This window comes from Aquarana catesbeiana, linkage group LG05, assembly GCF_042186555.1.
Source record: "Aquarana catesbeiana isolate 2022-GZ linkage group LG05, ASM4218655v1, whole genome shotgun sequence".
In the NCBI taxonomy this organism is placed as follows: domain Eukaryota; kingdom Metazoa; phylum Chordata; class Amphibia; order Anura; family Ranidae; genus Aquarana; species Aquarana catesbeiana.
Window position 1 is genome coordinate 59,935,915 of NC_133328.1, and position 24,065 is coordinate 59,959,979.

Sequence of the window (24,065 nt, forward strand, 5' to 3'; positions counted from 1 at the left end):
CACCCAAACAAAATTGACATCCCTTTTTTCCCACAAATAGAGCTTTCTTTTGGTGGTATTTGATTGCCTCTGCAGTTTTTATTTTTTGTGCTATAAACAAAAAAAGAGCAACAGTTTTGAAAAAAACAATATTTTTTACTTGCTATAATGAATATCCTCCAAAAATATATATACATTTTTTTTTCTCAGTTTAGACCAATATGTATTCTTCTACATATTTTTGGTAAAAAAAAAAAAAAATCGCAATAAGCGTATATTGATTGGTTTGCACGAAAGTTATAGCGTCTACAATATAGGGGATAGTTTTATGGCTTTTTTATTATTATTATTATTATTTTTATTTTTTTTTTTACTAGTAATGGCAGCAATCTGCATTTTTTATCGGGACTGCGACATTATGGCGGACACGGACAATTTTGACACATTTTTGGGACCACTGGCATTTTTACAGCGATCGGTGCAATGAAAATGCATTGATTACTGTAAAAATGTCACTGGCAGTGAAGGGGTTAACACTAGGGGGCGATCAAGGGGTTAATGTGTTCCCTAGTGTGTGTTCTAACTGAAGGGGGAGGGGACTGTGCTGTAAACATCCCTTGTGACAGTAATAGGCAGTGACAGGTAGTCTTTATGGAGAGATCTGGGGTCTAAAAGACCCCAAACCCCTCCTCTGCACTTGAAAGTATTCAAAATGCCAAGATCTGCGTTTTTGAATACTGTGGATTTTTAAAAAATGGCGCCATTGGCTGCCTAGTAAACCGTGACATTGTGACATCGCTTCCGGGTTACTACATCGGAGACCCGATCAAAGCCGATTACGGCTGGTGGCTCAGGTCTCCCGGTGGGATGGCAGACCCGGGCGGAGCGGCGGGAGGGGAGGGGGAGGTGACCTCCCTCTGCTTGTAATAACAGTGGAGTGGCTGCTTAGCAACATCGGTGGTTATTACAAGAAAGCCGACCATCGGCTCTAAACAACGGTACAGGGGTGATGCCTGCAGCTGCAGGTATCACCCCGATACAACCACTTGAGCAAAATGGCGTGCAGGTACGTGATTTTGTGGCAAGTGGTTAAGTCGACACAGCAGCCTCCTGGGAGACGCCCCCCTCCTCCAGCACACAGCTGGTGTTTCAAAGCCTCAGCTCTGTATGTTTGAGCCTGTGTGTGCAGACAGTGTGTCCCTTCCCTCCAATCAACTATCGGATTTCACAGAGCTCCATACCTCCCAACTTTTTGAGATGGGAATGAGGGACACCTATTATCAAAAGTATGTATGCGTAGGACACAGCCCTTGCCACGTCCCCTTAAAGGAGAATTATACAAGAAAAAAGATTAGTTAAACTCACTAGTGCTTTTTTTACCACTACTATTACTTTATATTGGCCTCTGAAATTTAGAAATGCAGCAATTTAGAAGTTACGACGAAAGGTTTAGCACTGCAGTGCATGTGATGTCAGATCCTTGCCCCTGTTCTCTGCTGCTGAGAAAAATCCATTCATCTGAGTGTTTTAGAAGGCTCTACAGGAGAAATGGCTGCAGGTAAACAGGTCCAACTTATGTAGGAGGATTTGTTTTATCTCTGTGTATCACCCGAGGCCAATCCCTTCACTGGGTACATGTAAGAGTTTACAACCAATTTACGATTTTTTTGTTCGCTATATAAACACTTCAAAGAAAACTTGCCATTGGAGAAATACCGGAGTTTCAGGCTTTAGCATATGTACAGCATTATGTACATCAAGCTTTTACAAGGCAATGGTAAAGCTTTTGGGAAGGTTTGAGCATTTCAAACGTATAGGCAAAACTGGCGCCTGGTATTTGTCCTCTGCTTGCCTTCAATGGGCACATTTTCCACAGTTTAGGACTTTATACCCCTCTATCTGAATAATAACATTATTTAAAAAAAAAACATCAAAAAATAATTCAATAGTAATGACATCTGGATTCATACAACTCTATGTAAGAATATACAAATTAAAGTCACAGTGAAACATTTTAATAGGAATCAAGAGGTTTTAAAAATGAAAGAAATAGTTTGTTAGAAATATATAAAATTACTAAATCCCTACAATTGAAGTTAGATAGGGCTTTTTCTGTTTACTTTCAATGGTCCAGCTTTGACCAATTTAGGTATATATGTGCCATACCTGGCACATATATACAGTGATCACCATTAGCTTTTAGGTCCTGTGCTGAGCGTCTGTCCTGCTGCTTGGTAAACACAGGAGGTTGCTCGCTTGGCATGGGTACTATGCAAAGCATTCTATGATTGGATGAGGTGAAGAGGTGGGGCAGTGACATCACGATCCCACAGATATGGAACATGCATAATTACTGTATATTCATCCAAGCTGGACCAATTTAACTATGCAAAAGCTATACCTAAATTTCAGTTTTAATAAAAGGCTCTCTCCTTCATTTTATGAGAAAAGTGATGTCTAGTTATTGGCTATGTAGATAATCTTGTGTCTGTCAATAGAATCAATGTCTCGCTCCAGCAGTCTCATTTCTGCTTCCAGTTTCTCTTTGTAAGCCTTTTTGGGTGGTGTATCAATCACAACGGAGAGGCCTTGGTACTCGTGGTGAAGCTCATCCCAGTTTTTCTTCAATCCCTACACAAGAAAAGGAAACATTTAAAATATAAACTTCTGAATGGCCTTAAATCTGAGCTTCTGAAGATACAAGATTTTATGTTTCCAATTTCTAAGTCTGTGAAAAACTCGATCAGATAATATAATACTCAGATTAAAGCAGACCTTGCATAAAAAAAACACTAACTGAAAGCAATAACATTATAAAACATCTGAATTTTTTTTTTTTTAAATGGTTATCTTAAAACACCAAAAGATACCACTGGGCCTTGCAACTGAATTTGGAAAAACTGAGGACCCCAAATATCACTGGAAGGCACTTCAGCTCTGCTCAGAAGCACATTCTTGAGGTATTTGGGATCCTCAGTGTTTCCAGGGTCCTACAAGAGAACCTAGTGGTGTAACCAGAGTCGGATCAGGCAAGACTGCTCAGGCAGCCGTAGGGTTGCCACCTCATCCCTTTAAACCCGAACACATAAGAATTGCACAGGTTCTGAGGCTAGTTTAATGCAGATAAAGCACCAAGTAAGTTTAATTACCACCTTAATCAGCCACAGAACCTGTGTAATTAATATGTGTTTGGTTTTAAAGAGATGAGGTGGCAGCCCTAGGCAGGCGCCTTAGGGAGTCAGGATGTGGGGGCGGTGCTGGCGGAGCTTGAAGGGTCATAATGGTGACCCTGTCTTTGCTCCAGGGGGCTCGTGCGGCCTCCCTGTCACATGAGGTTTTACACCGGAACAGGAGCGGTGGCGGCATTTACTGGAACCAAACTCTGTATTTTCCTCCTGCAGGGAATTGGCCCCCGCCGCCCCTCTTGTCAAGGTTCCCCTGCCTACTGATGCCTGAGCCCACTGTGTGCTCCTCTGCCTCCCTCCAATACTGTCAGCTCCCTTCCTCTCCTATCCCGCCGGCCACTGCGAGGGATTGTTTCAGGATGAAGAGTAGGGAAGGTGCTGGTAAATATGTAATTTGCCGCCACCTTCCTTTTTATTATTATTATTATACAGGATTTATATAGCAACAACAGTTTGCGCAGCGCTTTACAACATGAGAGCAGACATTACAGTTACATTACAATTTGATACAAGAGGAATCAGAGGGCCCTGCTCGTTAGAGCTTACAATCTAAAAAGGAAGGGTCAATTGATAAAAATAGGTAATAGCTGTGGGGGGATGAGCTGATGGAGGAAGTAAAACAGAGTTTTTCTGAATAAACACAGTAAGTGATCTGTGGCTCTGTGCTCATTAATAACTGAAGCACAGTGAACTGTATTTATTATGCTTCGGTTTGTGAATAAACAGGGAGACAGCATACTACACCTAATGCCCTAATGCAGGGGCCCTGGGTCTTGCCTAAGGAAGCCTAGCCTACTGGGGTGTAAGGTATTTTTCATATTTTTCTTCTTTTATTGCTCCTAATTTGAGTTTTTGATTCACTGGGAGGGGGGCTGCCAGGTAAGAAAACTGAGCATTTTCTTGCATAATCCACATTTCAATGTTTATAGGATTAGCATTAGCAGAGCACGGATATATCTTTTGCCTAGAGTTGCACTTTGAAACAAGTGTTCATAAATCATTTTTATACATTATTGGGTTAATATTGACCCACTGGCTTTTGAAGGCAGTAAGACTCACAGACTGAACAGTAAATGATTACAATATAATTGATGACTTTTAAATAAGATTTGCTTAAAAAAAAAAAAAAAAAAAAAAAAAAAAGGTACTGTATATTGATCTGGCATGGTAGCTGTTACTAGTAATGTTGTTAGGGTTACAAGCACTGTGTACTTTTGCTGCGTTAGTTGGTATTCAGTGTCATGACCAGGGCCATCTTAAGAGCATGGCAATACAGTGCACTGGGGCCCTGTCTACACAATCACGCACGAGAATAAAAATGCAAATGATGAAAAAGGCTATATTTATTGGTACTTCCAACAAAATCAGTGTTTAAACATTAACACAACGTTTGGACAATATAACACGAGTTTGATGAGCACAGTGGCAGCGTTTGATGGGCATTGTGGCAGCTTTTGATGGGCACAGTGGCAGCTTTTGATGGGCACAGTGGCAGCTTTTGATGGGCACAGTGGCAGCTTTGATGGGCACAGTGGCAGCTTTTGATGGGCACAGTGGCAGCTTTGATGGGCACAGTGGCAGCTTTGATGGGCACACTTTTACTTGAGGCCGCCAGCCTGGTGCAGTACAGTGTGTCACACAGCAGCAAGGAAGTGCCAGTTATCAAGGGCCGTCTTTCTGCTCCGCTCCCTCTCCACGCTGTCTGAAGAACATGGCAGAGGTGGGCGGAGCTTGTTCACTAGCAGCTGGGGCAGCCGCGACGCGCTATGAATGCTGGGACAGCCGCGGCCTCGGACTGATGTCACTGGTTGTTAGCTAGACACCGGGCGGCCAGCGATTCTAGTAAGTGAGCAACCAGTGCAGTCAGTCAACTTAAGCAGCAGATTGCAGCACTGAGGATCGGCCCTGGATGGGGCCCTCCAGACAAGTGGGGCCCCCGGGCAACTGCCCAGCGTGCCCAGTGGAAAAAACTGCCCTGGTCATGACTTGGAAATCCACTCCCACCAAGGGCAGAGTAGCTGACCAGAACTTTGGAGAGCAACTGGGTGGATGGTGGCCAAAGCCACAAAGTAGACACAGAGAGATCACTGAAAAGGGCCAAGGTACAGAAACTAAGATACTGCCTGGTCCTCACCCAATCTCCTAGTATTGGAGATGTTGCACTGCAGGCAGTACTAATTGCAGTCCTCCAGCTGAACAAGCAGGCCGCAACCGAGAGCAGATGAGACTTTCTTGCAGCGCTGTGGCACTGGACTTACATAGCAGCAGGGTACACAGGGAAATAACCAGAGAATACAGGAATGCACTAGGGTCATCAATTTGAATCCCAACCATGGCACTACCTGCCTGGAGTTTGCATGCTCTCCCTGTGCATGCGTGGGTTTTCTCTGGGTACTCCAGTTTCCTCCCACACTCCAAAGACATGCTGGCAAGCTAATTGGCTCCTGTCATGAAGATCCTGCCAATAATCAGCGATCCAGACGCAGGGGGACACGGCCGCGGGTTCCACTGCGCATGCGCGCGCGTTCACGGGTGCTGTCACGCACGGGCACGCGCGCGCGCACTCCCGCTAGTGCCAGGCGGGCTATTTAAACCGGCCTGTCACACTCCATCCCCGCTGTCTGCTCTACAGCGTTCTGTGAGTGTTACCTGATCTGATCTGTGTTTCCTGTTATCTGACCCGGCTTCCTGTTTGACGATCCTGCTATCTGCCTGCACCAGACCCTCTTGGCTTGCCTGACCACCCCTCTGCATTACCCCTGGTACCTCTGCTGTCCGAACGTTACTGACCACCAGCTTGTTGACCCTCCGCTGTGTTCATCAGCTTCCAGTCTGCTATTACCTGCTGTTGTTCCTGGTTCCAGTCCAGCTTCCAGTTTGCTATTACCTGCTGTTGTTCCTGGTTCCAGTCCAGCGTTCCAGGCTACCTTCTGCTGTGTTCCAGCCCAGCGTTCCAGGCTATCTTCTGCTGTGTTCCAGTCCAGCGTTCCAGTCTATTACCTGCTGTTGTTCCTGGTTCCAGTCCAGTGTTCCAGGCTATCTTCTGCTGTTGTTCCAGTCCAGCTTCCAGTCTGCTATTACCTGCTGTTGTTCCTGGTTCCAGTCCAGCTTCCAGTTTGCTATTACCTGCTGTTGTTCCTGGTACCAGTCCAGCGTTCCAGGCTACCTTCTGCTGTGTTCCAGCCCAGCGTTCCAGGCTATCTTCTGCTGTGTTCCAGTCCAGCGTTCCAGTCTATTACCTGCTGTTGTTCCTGGTTCCAGTCCAGTGTTCCAGGCTATCTTCTGCTGTTGTTCCAGTCCAGCTTCCAGTCTGCTATTACCTGCTGTTGTTCCTGGTTCCAGTCCTGCATTCCAGTCTCTGTCCTCAGTCTACTCCTCAGACTACTGACTCCAGAGGGTGCCACCACTACTGGACTTTCAGCAACTGTTGATCCTGCCAGGCACCCATACCACTCTTCACTCCTGGCCCTCTGTCTCCATTCCAGGGGAACGGGAGTGGGAGCTGTAAGGGAGGTCTTTTCCTGCACTTCAGGCTCACAACCTACCAGGTACGTGACAGCTCCTGTCTAAATTGACCCTAGTATGAGTATGTATGAATGTGCGTTAGGGACCTTAGATTGTAAGCTCCTTGAGGGCAGGGACTGATGTGAATGTACAATACATGCATAAATTAAAGGCGCTATATAAATACCTGAAATAAAGAAAATAATATACACAGAGAGACAAACGAGAGGCACAGACTGTTGCGGATAACAATGAAGCTTGACTCACATGGGAAAGAGTGGTGCAGAGAAATTAGTGACAAGCTGGAGTGCAAAGACACAGAGGTGTAGGAATACAGACTGCAAGAGCAGTACACAGAGTGAACAGGTAGAGAGACACAAGGTAGGGAGCAAGCTGGGATGGGATAGGAACAAGGCTGGAAATGAACTGGGACACACTGGGAGCAAGGCTGGAAGAAACAGGAATGTTGGGGATCACAAAAGGCACAGAGAAACACACAAAAAGATTGCAAGGAGATCCGGCTGCTAGCCTGTGGATGCGTTGCTTGAAAACTGAGCAATCCACGGGCTAGCCTTCTAAAACAGCGCTCACTCTGTGATTGGCTGGACACCAGTGGCTGTACTTGGGGGATTAAAACAAACAAGGATGAAAACTTGTACAGTCCATCCAAAACTAATATTTCAGATTTTATTAGATCTGAAATATTTCTCTTTAGTTCAATATAACAGGGAGAGCCAAACAGAGGATGACTTGTCCTCCATGGACAGAGAGATCTTGCTTATTAAGCAAGTAAGAGATATAGGAAGCGAGGGGCTGACACGGTCCACCAGGCTCTGTCTATCAATAAAATATCACAGTGGGGTGGACTGACCCTTTAATGAAAAACAAAACAGGCATGTTACCTCTAGCACATTCTGTCTCTCTTCTTCTGACAGTTGTTTCATGGCGCCCATCTTAAGCCGTTCTTTCACATAAGCATCATATTCTTCCTGGGCTCTTCTCACTTCCTCGTTCCTCCTCACCAAGTATTCGGGGGTAGAGCCAAAATCCTTTAGAAAAAAAAAAATGATTGTGCTAAATTCTATTCTGTGAGGTTTAACATTTACTGATGTAGATGAGGAGAAAGGTTGTGCCAGAATTGGAGGTAAGAAAATAAACTCTCCATGGGTTGTACATCTTTTCAAAACACCTGAAACTCTAATGTCTAGAGGGGAGCTAAGAGATTATTGTGCAAATGAGCCAACATCCCTAAATTGTAATATGGACAAAGACAAAATTCCTCAATTAGTATGGGACTTTTAAGGCTAAAATAATAATTATATCATAAAGTATAGTTTTATTGTAGTATCATTTAAAAATGATTACCTTCCCTCTTCCCCTCCCTGCTCTTTGAGGAGAGCAATCATCGGCTTGGCTCTCAACTGATTTATTATGAAATCGGCTTCTTACCTTACATATGAGAAGCACTTTGTAAGTACATCACTAATGCCTGTGCATATTTTGTTTATTTTCTGTTTCTGGATATGTCATTTTTCAATGTTCTAAGATGTTTGATTTTGTACCATAGATCATACTGCATTACTTGCAGAGTTCTCCCTGAAGAAGGAGCTATTATGACTGAAACGCATTGGACATTTTTCACTGCATGTACAATTTATGTGATGTATACAGATTATTGTATTGTATGACCCTGTACTTACTCCACCCTTGTGGATATTTTATGCATGTACAAATTCGTCATTTTTAAATGATACTACAATAACACTATATTTCATGATATAATTCTTATTTGAGCCTTAAAAGTCCCATACTAATTGGGAGAAACTCTAATGTAACTCTATATGTAAAGCAAACATTGATTGAACCACAGTTCATGGACTTTATAGGCACAACTGCACCATATAAAATACAAAACTTTGCTTATGCACAAAAACAAATTAAAACCATACAAGTTAAAAACATAGTAGCATTCTGCACCATATGTAATGGAGGGTGAAGGTCCAGATATAGTAGTAATATATAAATGTACTGTTAGACTAGAAGCCCAAAACAGTAAAGGGCTCCACCACGCTTTTAAAGTGATATCAAAATCTCTCTTTTTTTTATTTACATTTTTTTATAAAAAACATTGGTTTTGCACAGAGCAGCCCCAAACCTTTTCTTCTCAGGTCCCTCGCCGGCGCTCCTGGCCCCTCCCTCTTGCCAAAAGTCCCCAGAGAAAGCAGCTTGTTATGGGGGCACCCAATCGGGCTTGTTCCTGAGCTTCGGCTCTGCGTGTTCATTCACACACACAGAGCTGCAGCTCAGCCCTGCCCCCTCTCTCCTGATTGGCTCAGTGGCTGTGATTGACATCAGCCAATTGAAATCAGCCAATGAAGAGGCAGGGTCCCCAAAGAGCCGAGACACTCATGCACATCACTGGATTGAGATAGGGCTCAGGTAAGTATTGGGGGGGATGCTACACAGAGAAGGCTTTTTACCTTCATGAATAGAATGCATGAAGGTAAAAAACCTTGAGCATTAAGAACCACTTTTTTTTTTAAATCAGAAAAATGTTTTATTGTGCCAATAGTCATACAACACATGTTACAATAAACATGGCATAAAACATTTGAAAAGAAAGGGTCCAGGGTATACATCAATAGACTTACATAAGCATTGTAAGGAGATCAATAACATGTCTCGGAGGTTAGACCCATGCAATACAAACAACCGATTTCCAGCATGGTTTAGGACAGGGGTCTTCAAACTATGGCCCTCCAGTTATTCAGGAACTACAATTCCCATCATGCCTAGTCATGTCTGTGAATGTCAGAGTTTTACAATGCCTCATGGGATGTGTAGTTCCACAACAGCTGGAGGGCCGTAGTTTGAGGATCCCTGGTTTAGGAGCATGAAATCAGCAGAGTGGCACTAGATAAGAAACTAGAATCTTGTAACACTCATAAAACTAAATGGAAAATAAAAAAGAAAGAAAACAAGAACAAAAAGTAACCTTTGGGAGAGTGGGTATTAAACCACCTAGCCCAATAAAAGAAGCATATGGCCAACCGGGCCAAATATTGCGTAAGGTCACCACTACCTTCATATCACCCCTTGAGGAAGCGTGCCCTCCGATAAACAGTGTATAGGCTTTTGTCCTTGTGTACAGAAATAGAGGTGGGAGTAGATGCCAGATATTAAGCTCTGGAGATAAAGGTCAAAAATGTGTTTGTGTGCCCCTTACACCTGTAGTAGCCTGTCCCTGACTAGTAGTGGAGGCGCCAAACCTGGAGTTTCCAATCAAGCCTGCCATATAGAATGAAATTTGCAGGTGGCGTTTCTGTGCTGATAGGATAACTGCTCCTTTATAAGAATGTAGTTGACCTGTTACACCCATTTATTTTTGGTGGGAACATGTGAGGAGAGCCAGAATCTGGCCACTAGTTTCCGTACTATGTACAAAAGTCTAAGAACTGCTATGTTGATAGGGGGAGTATATATTTCCTCATCAACTGCTCCTAAAACACATATTGTAAGGTATATTGGGATCTTGACATTGTATACTGTAGATAAAACCTCTGTTATTTCACTCCAGTAACAAAATAGTTTGGGGCAGCGACATATTAAGTGAACTAATGAACACTCTCTACCACATTTGGGACATAAAGGTGAGTCTCTCCTACCCAACGATGCAACTGAATGGTGGTGCGGTATGCTCTGTGCAACAAGAATAGGTGTGATAACTTATGTAACTGTGAGACTGAAATAGCAGGTATGGATTGCAAACACAGCTTCCATGTTTCTCCACTGATGTCCCCTAGGTCCTGTGTCCACCCATGCCTACATGGTAAAGAGGCCGGGGTCTTGTATAGGTCGATAATAAGGTAGAATATATCCTTTAGAACCACCTTAACATGTTTCGCGTATTCTGCTTCTTCAGGAGTAAAAGGTGCTTACATAGAATTGCTACAAAAACATTGGTTGGAGACAATATCCCAAGCATAGCATGCCACATGATGAACCATAAGCCATAAAGCAAGAGGCATGTGTTTGTGATCTGTCAATTATCAATTAAGTTTATAGTCAGTCTAAGCGTGAATAAGGACGTAGCCTATATAATATACAGCAGTGTTTCTCAACTCCAGTCCTCAAGGCATCCCAACAGGTCATGTTTTCAGGCTCTCCATGATTTTGCACAGGTGATTTGATCAGTTTCACTGCCTTAGTAATTAACACAGCCATTTCATCTGAGGGAAATCCTGAAAACATGACATGTTGGGGCACCTTGAGGACTGGTGTTGAGAGACACTGATATACAGTGCCTCGAAAAAGTATTCACACCCCTTGACATTTTTCACATTTTGTCATTTTACAATCAAAAACGTAAATGTCTTTTATTGGGATTTTATGTGATAGACCAACACAAAGTGGCACATAATTGTGAAGTGGAAGGAAAATGATAAATGGTTTTCAACATTTTTTACAAATAAATATGTGAAAAGTGTGGCTTGAATTTGTATTCAGCCCCCCTGAGTCAATACTTTGTAGAACCACCTTTCGTTGCAATTACAGCTGCAAGTCTTTTGGGGATGTCTCTACCAGCTTTGCACATCTAGAGAGTAACAGTTTTGCTCAAGCTCTGGCAGATTGGCTGGAGAGCATCTGTGAACAGCAATTTTCAAGTCTTGCCACAGATTCTCAATTGGATTTAGGTCTGGGCTTGGACTGGGCCATTCTAACACATGAATATGCTTTGATCTAAACCATTCTATTGTAGCTCTGGCTGTATGTTTAGGGTCGTTTTCCTGCTGGAAGGTGAACTTCTGCCCCAGTCTCAAGTCTTTTGCAGACTCTAACAGGTTTTCTTCTAAGATTGCCCTGTATTTGGCTCCATCCATCTTCCCAGCAACTCTGACCAGCTTCACTGTCCCTGCTGAAGAAAAGCATCCCCACAACATGATGCTGCCACCACCATGATGTGTTCCGGGTGATGTGCTGTGTTAGTTTTTCATCACACATAGCGTTTTGTTTTTAGGCCAAAAAGTTCAATTTTGGTCTCATCTGACCAGAGCACTTTATTCCACATGTTTTCTGTGTACCCCACATGGCTTCTCGCAAACTTCAAACGTGGCTTCTTATGGCTTTCTTTCAACAATGGCTTTCTTCTTGCCACTCTTCCATAAAGGCCAGATTTGTGGAGTGCACGACTTATAGTTGTCCTGAGGACAGATTCTCCCACCTGAGCTGTGGATCTCTGCAGCTCCTCCAGAGTTACCATGGGCCTCTTGGCTGCTTCTCTGATTAATGCTCTAATTGCCCGGCCTGTCAGTTTAGGTGGATAGCCATGTCTTGGTAGGTTTGCAGTAGTGCCATACTCTTTCCATTTTTCGGATGATGCATTGAACAGTGCTTTGTGAGATGTTCAAAGCTTGGGATAATTGTTTATAACCTCACCCTGATTTAAACTCCTCCTCAACTTTATCCCTGAGCTGTCTGGTGTGTTCCTTGGCCTTCGTGATGCTGTTTGTTCACTAAGGTTCTCTAACAAACCTCTAAGGGCTTCACAGAACAGCTTTATTTATACTGACATTAAATTACACCCAGATGGACTCTATTTACTAGTTAGGTGACTTCTGAAGGCAATTCATTCCACTAGATTTTAGTTAGGGGTATCAGAGTAAAGGGGGCTGAATACAAATGCACGCCGCACTTTTCAGATATTTTGTTGTAAAAAAATATGAAAAACATTTATCATTTTCCTTCTACTTCACAATTATGTGCTACTTTGTGTTGGGCTCTCACATAAAATCCCAATAATATACATTTATGTTTTTGGTTGGAACATGACAAAATGTGGAAAATTTCAAGGGGTAGGAATACTTTTTCAAGGCACTGTATAATAGATCCATTAATTCGAATTGCTACCAAACATTTGACAACCTGACACACATCACAGTCCGTCCACACAGATAATTGTACGGCAAATAGAAGAAAGAGAGGAAGTGACTACGCCATCCTCAAACAATTTTGCAAACGCTCGTGCCAATATGAGGGACCTCCAAAAGCATGCTAATGGACAGGCCGATGGTATATCCCAATTAGAAAAACCTCCAGAAAGACGTCCTCCCTGTGAGAGGTCCCCCACCGAGTCTAATGTAACTATAATTTTGTTGGCAATTTTGTACACCGATCTACCTCCCTTGGTTACATTTGTTTCTGTGTTTTGAGCGACCAAACAATAAAAATGACAGTGGGGAACTATTAAAACCTCCTTCAATGCCAGCTAAATGTCATTTTTAATAAATTCTCATTTTAATAACTTGATCAGTTGAATCTGGAATAAGTCTAATAACATGGCTGACAGATGTTTGTGGTTAGAAACTGAGAGGAAGTTCCACATTTTTTAATAAGCCCTCGTCCGTATTGGAGCGACTTGTCAGGCAATTTGCCGGTTCAAATCGCATCACAAGTCGCACCCTATTGACAGCAATGGCACAGTTCAAATCGGTGTGTTGCCGACTTTGTGGTGCCGCATTGATTTGAAAAAGTAGTTCCTGCACTAGTTTTGCCGATTTTGGGTGCGACTTGCATAAACATCTGTGCATAAAGCCATGCAGATGTCTTCAAAGTTGCAGTAACATGAGGCTTTGAAATCATGCGATTTCAGATGAAGTTGAACAATTTCAAAGCTGCATTCAATGTAAACGAGGGGAAGAGCTGCCAAGTGTATGGTCAGCCGATGGATTGCTATACACAGTGTCAGAACCAGAAGCTAGTCAGTGCTCTCAGGAAGAATGACCTGCATGCCTGGGACGTGTTTGAAATGTATATAGTGCATCAAGAGATAGGAATAAAAGCAAAGCAATATCATTCATGGAGAAAACGAAGGTTAAAAGTGAACAGCGCTCCATAGAATACAGTCTAAAATGTAAACACTGCCTTCCAGGTCCTACACAAAGGTATGTTAGAAACAAACCACTAATGCCCGTGTACACCAGCTCCAAAGATAGCAAGACTTTAAAGAGACATTGTCACTTTGGCCGTTGAATTGCATGGTACTGCAAAAATCATGTGACATAAAAAATTGCAACACCCACCATTTTGTTCTGTAGGGCTTCTGCTTAAAAAAATAAATATACATATAGTGTGTGTGTGTGTATATATATATATATATATATATATATATATATATATATATATACATACATATATATATATATATATATATATATATACATACATACATACATACACACACACACACACACACACACACTTGTATGCAAAAGTTTAGGAACCCCTGACAATTTGCATGATTGTCATTTATAAATATTTGGGTGTTTGGATCAGCAATTTCATTTTGATCTATCAAATAACTGAAGGACACAGTAATATTCCAGTAGTGAAATGAGGTTTATTGGATTAACAGAAAATGTGCAATATGCATCAAAACGAAATTAGACAGGTGCATAAATTTGGGCACCCCAACAGAAAAATCACATCAATATTTAGTAGAGCCTCCTTTAGCAGAAATAACAGCCTCTAGACGCTTCCTATAGCCTGTAATGAGTGTCTGGATTCTGGATGAATGTATTTTGGACCATTCCTCCTTACAAAACATCTCCAGTTCAGTTAGGTTTGATGGTTGCCGAGCATGGACAGCCCGCTTCAAATCACCCCGCAGATGTTCAATGATATTCAGGTCTGGGGACTGGGATGGCCATTCCAGAACATTGTACTTGTTCCTCTGCATAAAAGCCCGAGCCCCGGCGTAACTTCAACTTTGTGACTGATTCCTCAACATTATTCTCAAGAATCTGCTGATATTGAGTGGAATCCAGGCGACCCTCAACTTTAGCCAGATTCCCAGTATCGGCACTGGCCACACAGACCCACAGCATGATGGAACCGCCACCAAATTTTACTGTTGGTAGCAAGTGTTTTTCTTGGAATGCTGTGTTCTTTTGCCGCCATGCATAATGCCCCTTGTTATGACCAAATAACTCAATCTTTGTTTCATCAGTCCACAGCACCTTATTCCAAAATGAAGCTGGCTTGTCCAAATGTGCGTTTGCATACCTCAAGTGACTCCGTTTGTGGCGTGTGTGCAGAAAAGGCTTCTTTCACATCACTCTCCCATACAGCTTCTCCCTGTGCAAAGTGCGCTCTCGCCGTTCTCACCATCCTTCGCCTCTCCAATATTTTATGTGGCCTGCCACTTCTGGCCTTAACAAGAACTGTGCCTGTGGTCTTCCATTTCCTCACTATGTTCCTCACAGTGGACACTGACAGCTTATATCTCTGCGATAACTTTTTGTAGCCTTCCCCTAAACCATAATGTAGAACAATCTTTGTTTTCAGGTCATTTGAGAGTTGTTTTGAGGCCCCCATGTTGCCACTCTTCAGAGGATAGTCAAAGAGAACAACAACTTGCAATTGGCCACCTTAAATACTTTTTCTCATGATTGGATGCACCTGTCTATGAAGTTCAAGGCTTAATGAGCTCACCAAACCAATTGTGTTCCAATTAATCAGTGCTAAGTAGTTACAGGTATTCAAATCAACAAAATGACAAGGGTGCCCAAATTTATGCACCTGTCTAATTTCGTTTTGATGCATATTGCGCATTTTCTGTTAATCCAATAAACCTCATTTCACTACTGATATATTACTGTGTCCTTCAGTTATTTGATAGATCAAAATGAAATTGCTGATCCAAAAATGACAATCATGGAAATTGTCAGGGGTTCCTAAACTTTTGCATACGACTGTATATATAATGTTTGGGGGTCCTAAGTAATCTTCTAGCATAAAAATGTCAGAACTGGCCTGCGGGTAAAGTGGTTAAACTCAATGGGTTGTTTCACAAGGTAAGAGTTCACATATACTTTGATGCTGCACTTTTACTGGCATGCACATAAATACTGGAGATGTAAAGTGCACATAATTTGTGTTTTAAAATAATGGAATACACTGTACATCCCCCCCTGTGCCTATTATACCAACATTAAAACCATCTCAGAGTATGCATGTGATTGACATGTTTGATAGATAGATATCCCCTGTCCATACATTAGGCCTAGACATAGGCGCATACTATGGGACTTTCACAATAACAGCTTTCCAGCAGTCAGGATGCTGAGTAAGTAGAGACGTTAATGTCATCTTGAGATGACTGATGGCAGGCATTCCTTATCTGAGTGTATAAATTAATTATGTGATATTTCCTGTTGGTAAAAGCCTGTGTGGTGGTAACCGCTATATTACCTTCCTTTTGATATATTTAGGAACAAGTCCTGAGGCTTCGAGGAGATGCTTGTCCCCTTTTTTGGTGTCCACATAGATGGGCTGTGGCTTTTTAGGTACAGCCATGACAACTTCAGCTACGTTGGTTTTAATGAAACTTTTGTTAGTTTGCACGCCCAGGATTGGCTGCTCTGCTCTTGTTGGAACAGGGGGTCGCTTCTTGTCTTCCACTAGACATCTTGGGGGTCTTCCTGTGGAGTCAAGCAAAGCACTTTCTTGTTGTGCACAAGAAAGGCAAACGTGATTAGTAGCAAATAACACACTTCCCAATGTCCTTATATATTAAAACTAATCATCTTTACCTTAGGTTCACATTGATGCAGCTCTACAAGCAGCGTTTTGCGTGGACATGGCAGCCCATTCATTTGAATGTAGGGTTGCCACCTGTCTGGGATTCACCCGGACAGTCAGGGTTTTGAATTATGTGTCCGGGTTTCAGGTGGACTGCAATCCGGACACATTATTCACACTGGGCTGTGGCTCCCCAAGTAACCAAGATAGTCGCACACAAATCTGTTGCTGTGCGGGAGCTGTGGGCAGCTGTTTGGGGGCAGGTTTGGCATCACTGTGGGGGCAGGGTGATGATGTCAGCATAAGCAATGTGGCCACACCCACTGTTCCCTGCGGCAAGCTAAGCACACCGCATTACTATTCTCCTTAGGGCACCCAAAGGTGTCCCAGGCTGCTAAAGAGTTCGGGTTTGGCTTGAAGAAAAGGTGGCAACCCTATTTGAATGGGCTGTCGTGCCTTCTGAAACGCAGAGAAAAAGGTCCCTGCGCCAGTGGCAGCCCATCCATTAGGGGCCCATGGGTACCGCCCCCCCCCCATCCATGCGTCCAGCCACCTAATCTACATGCAGGGCACCGGATGCATGGATTCCAATGGGGGGAGTGTTTATTTTGGAAGCACGTGATTAGAGCCAGAGGCCTCTAATTAGTCTTCAAAAAAGGGTGGGCTTGGGGCGCAGAGCACTGCTCTTTGAGCCCACCCAGTTGTGTGACAATAGCGAATAATTATTCGTTATTGTAACACTGATTCTGCCTCCCAGCCAATCAGGAAGCAGGTCCTGAGACATGTTTCCTGATTGGCCGAAAGGAGAAACTACCCTATTGGCCAAGGGAGGAGACGCACGGTGAGCAAACCGAGGAGGAGATGCACAGGCTGTGATGCGGAGGAAACACAGGAGAAATCAGCCACCCGTTGCCCGTCAGGAAGTGCTACCCGGGGTAAGTGTTGCAGGTGACCGGCCCAAAAAATATATATTACTGGCCGCCACTGCCCTGCACCATTTCTGGAATTGCAGCTCGCTGAGGAACCACCGCAAGTGCAGTGCGGTTCCCAGTGCGGGAGCAATTTCCGCTGCATGCGGCGTACCATTAGGATTAATGGCACCCACACGCATCCTACGCGTTTTACTGTGTGGGAACAGGTGCGGTCCTGTAGCGGCTATTAACTGCACAGACGTGAATCGGGCCTAAGTGCAGATGAGCCCAGAGACCCAAATCTGTTCACCCCCACAGTGCGGGAAATGTTCAGCATCAGGAAGAGGACAGGACAGCCCTGCAGTGAAAGTTCTACAAAATCCAACAACCTGCACCTAATGGGACATCCTTCATTACAGGTAAATAATGTAGTTAAACCTGTAAAGGTTTTTAAACTAAACTTCAGATTTAAAGCAGTATAAGGGCCGGTTCACACTGCAGCGATGCGGGAACCCTGCGAATCCACTGCGGGTTCCCGCATTGCAGGTTTCCCGGCGGCAGTTCACACTGCCCTATGCGAACTGCTGAGAGCTATTGGCAGACAGAAATGACACTTATTGCTCTGGATTAAGACAAGTACACACTATAGAGGGATATGTTTTGTTCATATTTCATGTCTGAGGTTTACAACCAATTAAAGCCAGCTCACTACTGTCACTTGTAAGCCTGACTTCTGTGCTCACAATTGACAGTTGCCCTCTCCTGGTGGCTCCCAGAGAACCCTCTCTGCCCCTCTCCAACCCTATGACAGCGGAGGAGGGGGTAGGGTGTAACATGCTGCTTACTTTGGGCCAGTGTTGCCTCTTTTGTGTGTTTGTGTAAGTATTCCTTTGGGGAGGGGACCTCGACTTTAGCTGGTCCCATGGTCCTGTGTGCAGTTTTATTCTTCTGCTCCTCTACTTTAACGGAGTCCCTGAAGTTAGATATGTATCTGAAAAGAAAAAAAAAAAACAGGTTAAAAAATAAAATATTTACATCTATAGGAACATGAATTAGGGCCGATTCACACCAGAATGCGGGAAAGGTGCATTCTGTACTGCCCGTACTTCCGTACACACTGTCTTTGCGATCTGTTGCGGGTGCCAATGCATTGTTTACCACACTACAAAGGCAGATCAGAAATGCAGTGTGTTTGCAGGCACCAGATCAAGTGTGCATGCATTACTTTTTGTGCGTTCCGGTGCGATTTTCAGCAGGCTGCAAATGTGCACTGCAGAGGAATGCACAGGAATCACACAGGAACGGGGTGTTATAAGCAGGCAGTTAAGCTGCAGTTTTTTGCCCCCCCCCAACACCCACCTAAACAAGTGCATGCATCCTTGATGACGCCCTGCGGGAGGGGCGAAACGCAATTTTTTGTTCCCTAACCAATGATGTCACTTCTGCCATCCGTGGAACGCTCGCTGTGAACCCAGAAGAGCCCTTGCTAGTATTGAAACGCCTGTTTCAATACTTTCATTTTGTAAGTGAATTTTAGCCTCTTCAGCCCTGGAAGGTTCACCCCCCCCCCCCTTCATGACCAGGCCATTTTTTGCAATATGGCACTGCGTTAATTTAACTGACAATTGTGCGGTCATGCAACGTTGTACCCATTTACCCAAACTGATGTCCTTTTTTTCCCCACAAATAGAGCTTTCTTTTGGTGGTATTTGATCACCTCTGCGGTTTTTATTTTTTGCGCTATAAACAAAAAAAGACCGACAATTAAAAAAACAAAAAAAAAAACAATATTTTTTATTTTATGCTATAAAACATATCCAATAAAAAAAATATAAAAAAATCTAATTTCTTTTCTTTATTTAGGCCAATATGTATTTTGCTATATTTTTTTGGTAAAAAAAAATCCCAATAAGTGTATATTGATTGTTTTGTGCAAAAGTTATAGTGTCTACAAACTATGGGATATTTTTATGGAATTTTTATTTATTTTTTACTAGTAATGGCGGCGATCAGTGATTTTTAGCGGGACTGCGACATTACGGCAGACAAAGCTGACACTAAGTGACACTTTTTGGGGACCAGTGACAATAATACAATGATCAGCGCTAAAAAAAATGCACTGTCACTTTACTAATGACACAGGGCAGGGAAGGGGTTAATATCAGGGGTGATTAAAGGGTTAAATGTGCTCCTAGGGAGTGCTTTCTAACTGTGGGGGGAGGTGCTTTAACTGGGGGGAGACAGAAAATTGTGTTCCTGCTTAGCAGAAACACAAGATCCCCATCTTCCCCTCTTACAGAACGGTGGTCTGCTTCTTCTGAGAACGATGGCGGGGTGCTGGTGAACATCAGGTCCGCTGGACCCCGGTGATTGGCTTCCGCTGTGTCCAATCCAAGCGGGTCAGAGGTGGCGCGCGCAAGCCCCAATGGATGAAATCACGTACAGGTACGTCATTTTGCGCAGGAGGGCCGCCATGCCGCAGTATATGTGGGGTCCAGAAGAGGTTAAACCTATTTTATACAGTACTTCACTATGGTTACCTTCTCTCTTCTTTGAGCCTGGTGGAATTTGAGGTGCTCTTACCGAGTAGATACCAAAAAGTCCCCCAGACTGCATAATACATTTATTGATTGCATCATTATTTGGATTAGGACATTTTTCACAATATTTGGACTTTTAATATATTTTTTTGTCACTTGAATTATTCATTTATTTATATCATATTTTTATTGTATTATATTGTTTGGTAACACTGTAAGCGCTGTAATAATGAAAATAGAAGGCAATGCATCCGCTTGAAGCAAAATGCTGCAACAAAACCTAAACAGCAGGTGGCGCCGCACTGCAATGGCGTGATTTGGCAGGTACAGGTAAGCAGACAGTGAGGAGGTGACATGTCGCTTCCTCACCATCTGTCAAACACCTCTAAAAATCGATCCACCCCGGAATTCTTTTCAGATGGGAGCCAATGATTGCTGCATGTATGAACGAGCCCTAAATCGTCCAGAAACACATGGAAATTATTTAACAATTTAAAGTTGTATGTAAAGCCATTCTTTTTTTGTTTTGGATAAAATAACCAGGGGTTGGCAGGTATGTGTTGCTGTCTGTGTCCCCCACGGGGAGAGTCGCCCTCTCTGTTTGTCTCAGTGACCACTGTCTGCTGCACTATGGAAAGTGATGGGAAGGCCAACATCCCTGAGTTGTCACAGGAAGAGGAAGCTAGGGGAAACCTTCCAATGGGGACACCTATTCTTGTGTCAGCCCTCTTACTTCCTGTTGTGTGTCTGAGACAGGACGTGAAGGGAAATCTGCTGTCAGGATATAGACAGGAGAAAAAATGAAGGGGCCACAACAATTCTGTATGATATCTATGAAGAAAAAAAGTTTGTGCTTTAATTATACTTTAAAGCTGGAATCCAGCAAAAATCATTTTTGAACATTTGCACTGCAAAAATAAATCACGGCTTATGATGTGTATTTGTGTAAGCTGCTGCGTTTGGGAAAACATTTATTTTCATTTAGCTCTTAGGCCAGCTTCACACTGAGCCGCGGCCGCGCTAAACAAGCGTCGCTTTTGCGGCACTTTTCGACCGCTAGCGGGGCGCTTTTAACCCCCACTAGCGGCCGAAGAAGGGGTTAAACACACCCGTTTTTTCAGGCACTTTGGAAGCGCTGCTGCGCTGCCCATTCATTTCAATGGGCATGGCGTTTTGGCTCCCAAACCGCCCCAAAGATGCTGCTTGCAGGACTTTTTCTAACGTCCCGCAAGGCCACCGCTCAGGTGTGGAAAATCACTGAAATAAATGGGAGGCAGTTTTCAGGCATTATTTAGAGGCTATTTCTAGTGCTAAAATGCCTGAAAACTGCCTCAGTGTGAAGCTGGACTTACAGCACAGTACGGGCCCATTTCCACTAGAATGTAGTGCGAGAGACCCGCTTTCCCATGTGGTTTTCTGTACCGCGTTCCAGTTGCACTGCCCTTGCTGTTGCAAATGCAGTGCGTTTACCTGTACACTACAAAAGTACCATGTGATCTGGTTGCATGCACTACTTTTGGTGCGATTTCAACCCATTGAAAATTAATGGGTTGAAATTGCACTGCACAGAACTGCATTTGAATCACACAGGAACTGCACAGCGATCCTGTGCGATTCTAATGCAGTTCCTGGTGTGAATAGGCCCTAAATCCTGGTTCACACTAGTGTAGCGCTTTTGCATGTCCACATCACGAGTACAGCAGCCTATTCTTTTAAATGGGCTGCTATACCCATGTGAAACACGGGGGAAGAAGTCCCTGACCATTTTTTTAAGGGCCCTTTCACACTGATGTGTTTTTGCTGCACTTTTAACCTGCTAAAAGTGTAAGAAAAACACAGTAAAACTATTTCCCTTTAAATCCTATGGGACTCTTTACACCATTGCGCTGTGGGTGTGGTGCGTTTTTAAGTCTTGCATTCTGCATCTCTGGTGTCCTGTTTAACCACTTCAGCCCTGGAAGATTTGGCTGCTCAATGACCAGGCCATTTTTTGCGATATGGCACTGCGTAGCTTTAACTGACAATTGCGCAGTCGTGCGACGCTGTACAGAAAACAAAATTGACGTCTCTTTTTTCCTACAAATAGAGCTTTTTCTTTTGGTGGTATTTGATCACCTATGCGGTTTTTATTTTTTGTGCTATAAACAATTTTGAAAAAAAACACATAATTTTGTACTTTTTGCTGTACTAAATAGGCCCAATTTTTTTTTAAAAAAGCAGATTTTTTCCTTAGTTTAGGCCGTTATGTATTCTTCTAAATATTTGGGTAATAAAAAATTGCAATAAGCATATATTGATTGGTTTGCACAAAAGTTATAGTGTCTACAAAATAGGGGATAGATTTATAGCATTTTTTTAATTATTATTATTCTTTTTACTAGTAATGGCAGTGATCTGCGATTTTTATCGGGACTGCGACATTATGGCGGACACATCGGACACATTTTTCGGACTATTGGCATTTATACAGCGATCAGTGCTATAAAAATGCTAGTAGGAACTCGCGATCTGCCTCTCCTCTCCTCACAGAACAGGGATTTGTGTGTTTACACACACACGTCCACATTCTGGCTCTCGTGCCCGCGAACGCACATGGCCGGTGCTCATCACGACCACGCGCATCGGCACCCCCTGCAGTGCAGCAGGCGCGCGCCTGCTATCCTGCTTAAAGGAGCTGACGTACAGCTATAACGGTTCGCTGGATCGTGATGACCTGCCGCTGTATAATGACGGCGGCTGGTCAGCAAGTGGTTAAAAAGTGGAACAAAAAATGCACCTCCTTTTGAAAGCAATGGAAAACGCATAAAAAATGCACCACGGTTGCGTTTTTGTTTGCTTTTTTAGTTATATATCCATGTTTCATAGATGCATGTTGGGAGTCAAGCAACCAGAATATGTACCAAAAACGCATATGCTTTTTTACTGTGTTTTTTCAGCAAAGCAGTTTGAAAAGGCCCTAAATCTATCTGCATATTGCCATGGCCTAAATCTATCTGCATGTTGCCATGGAGGTGATGGTGAACCCTGGTACCCCAGATGGCTTGGAACTACATTTCCCATGATGCTCATACACTCTGCAGTGTAGTTGAGCATCATGGGAAATGTAGTTCCAAAACATCTGGGGTGCCAAGGTTCGCTATCACCACGCTACGGCAACATGCATTTTTGCGTGCGCACAACTGCTCCACAGGTGCCAATGCATGGGGGTGTCAGTAGGAATTATTGGCACCCCTCACACTTTTGCTAAAATGCAGCGTGTTTCAGTGCGGGTCAGAAACGCACCTAGGTTGAACGTCCAGCACTGAAAATCACAGTTCCTGCTGGAGTACATTGATCACAGCGGGTCACTCGCTCGGCACTTCGTCCATTCAGAAAACATCTTGCATTCTTTTCACAGAATACAAGGCGTTCTATGATTGGAGGAGGGGATATTGTGATATTAATGAATACAAAGAACATTACATGGAATAACCTAAACATCCCCTGCAAAAAAACACACCTAATACATTTAAAAAAAAAAAGTAGCATAATGAGCAAACTTTTGAGCTTCGGCGCGTTTGGTATATTTGTGGCGATATCAATCGTGCCACAATCACTGCACGCATCCCTAGAGAAGAAAACTGACATATCTTAAGAACTGAATGTAAAATGCAGGAAGACAGGAGTCGTTTTAATCATAGGGCATTTCTAGGGGCAAATCACTCGTCATCAGATACGTTCGATGGGTCAGCTCACCTGGGTGCTTTGTGAATTTTGACCTCCTCTTTGGGGATGAGATTATAAATGTTCTCCACGGGTTCTGCCATGTCCTTCATCTTTGTGAACTTTCAGGATAACAGAAAGGAAAGTGCTTGTCCTCTCCAGGGGAAGAAACACAGCTCCAGTCTGGACTGTTGTCACTACCGTTGCCTTAGCAACCGTTTCCATGCGCTGCTCTTGTCTTGTCTTTTTTTCTAACAAGCTTTATTCAGCTGGCTCAGATTACACAACCTGCTCCTATTACTCACCTTTCATTGAAAGATCATTCAGAGAGATCCAGAGCCCTCCATAAACAACAGAGAAATGTCCAATATATTCACACAATGATGGGCGACCGTCACATAGGGCACTTTTCAGTACGAGGGCCACGTTGTGTTTTTTTACAAATATTTGTTGGCCGAAAACAAATCCGTTTAATAAAATTGAAATAAATGAATACGCTTAACTTGGAGAAAGAACTTCAGTAAACCAAAGCAAAGAAATTCCAAGTAAAATTAAGACGTTGATAAAGGTCGAACAAAAGTAAATTCGAGTCTTAGTGCCGATTTACACTTATGCGCTGCGAATTTCAGGTGAATTTAAAGCGGAACGCGGTGCAAATTTGCATT

At 43.3% G+C, this 24,065-nt stretch overlaps 1 protein-coding gene across 1 annotated transcript; it reads right to left on the reverse strand.

Annotated features, from left to right (window-relative positions):
- Positions 1-1,978: 1,978 nt before the first annotated feature.
- Positions 1,979-23,634, reverse strand: ENKUR (enkurin, TRPC channel interacting protein). The gene is made up of 5 exons (XM_073629784.1): positions 23,434-23,634; positions 18,004-18,149; positions 15,918-16,171; positions 7,571-7,717; positions 1,979-2,610 (listed from the first exon to the last, which is right to left on the reverse strand). The coding sequence occupies exons 1-5, from the start codon at positions 23,511-23,513 to the stop codon at positions 2,437-2,439; spliced, it is 801 nt and encodes a 266-aa protein (XP_073485885.1). The 5' UTR covers positions 23,514-23,634; the 3' UTR covers positions 1,979-2,436.
- Between the last annotated feature and the right edge of the window lie 431 nt (positions 23,635-24,065).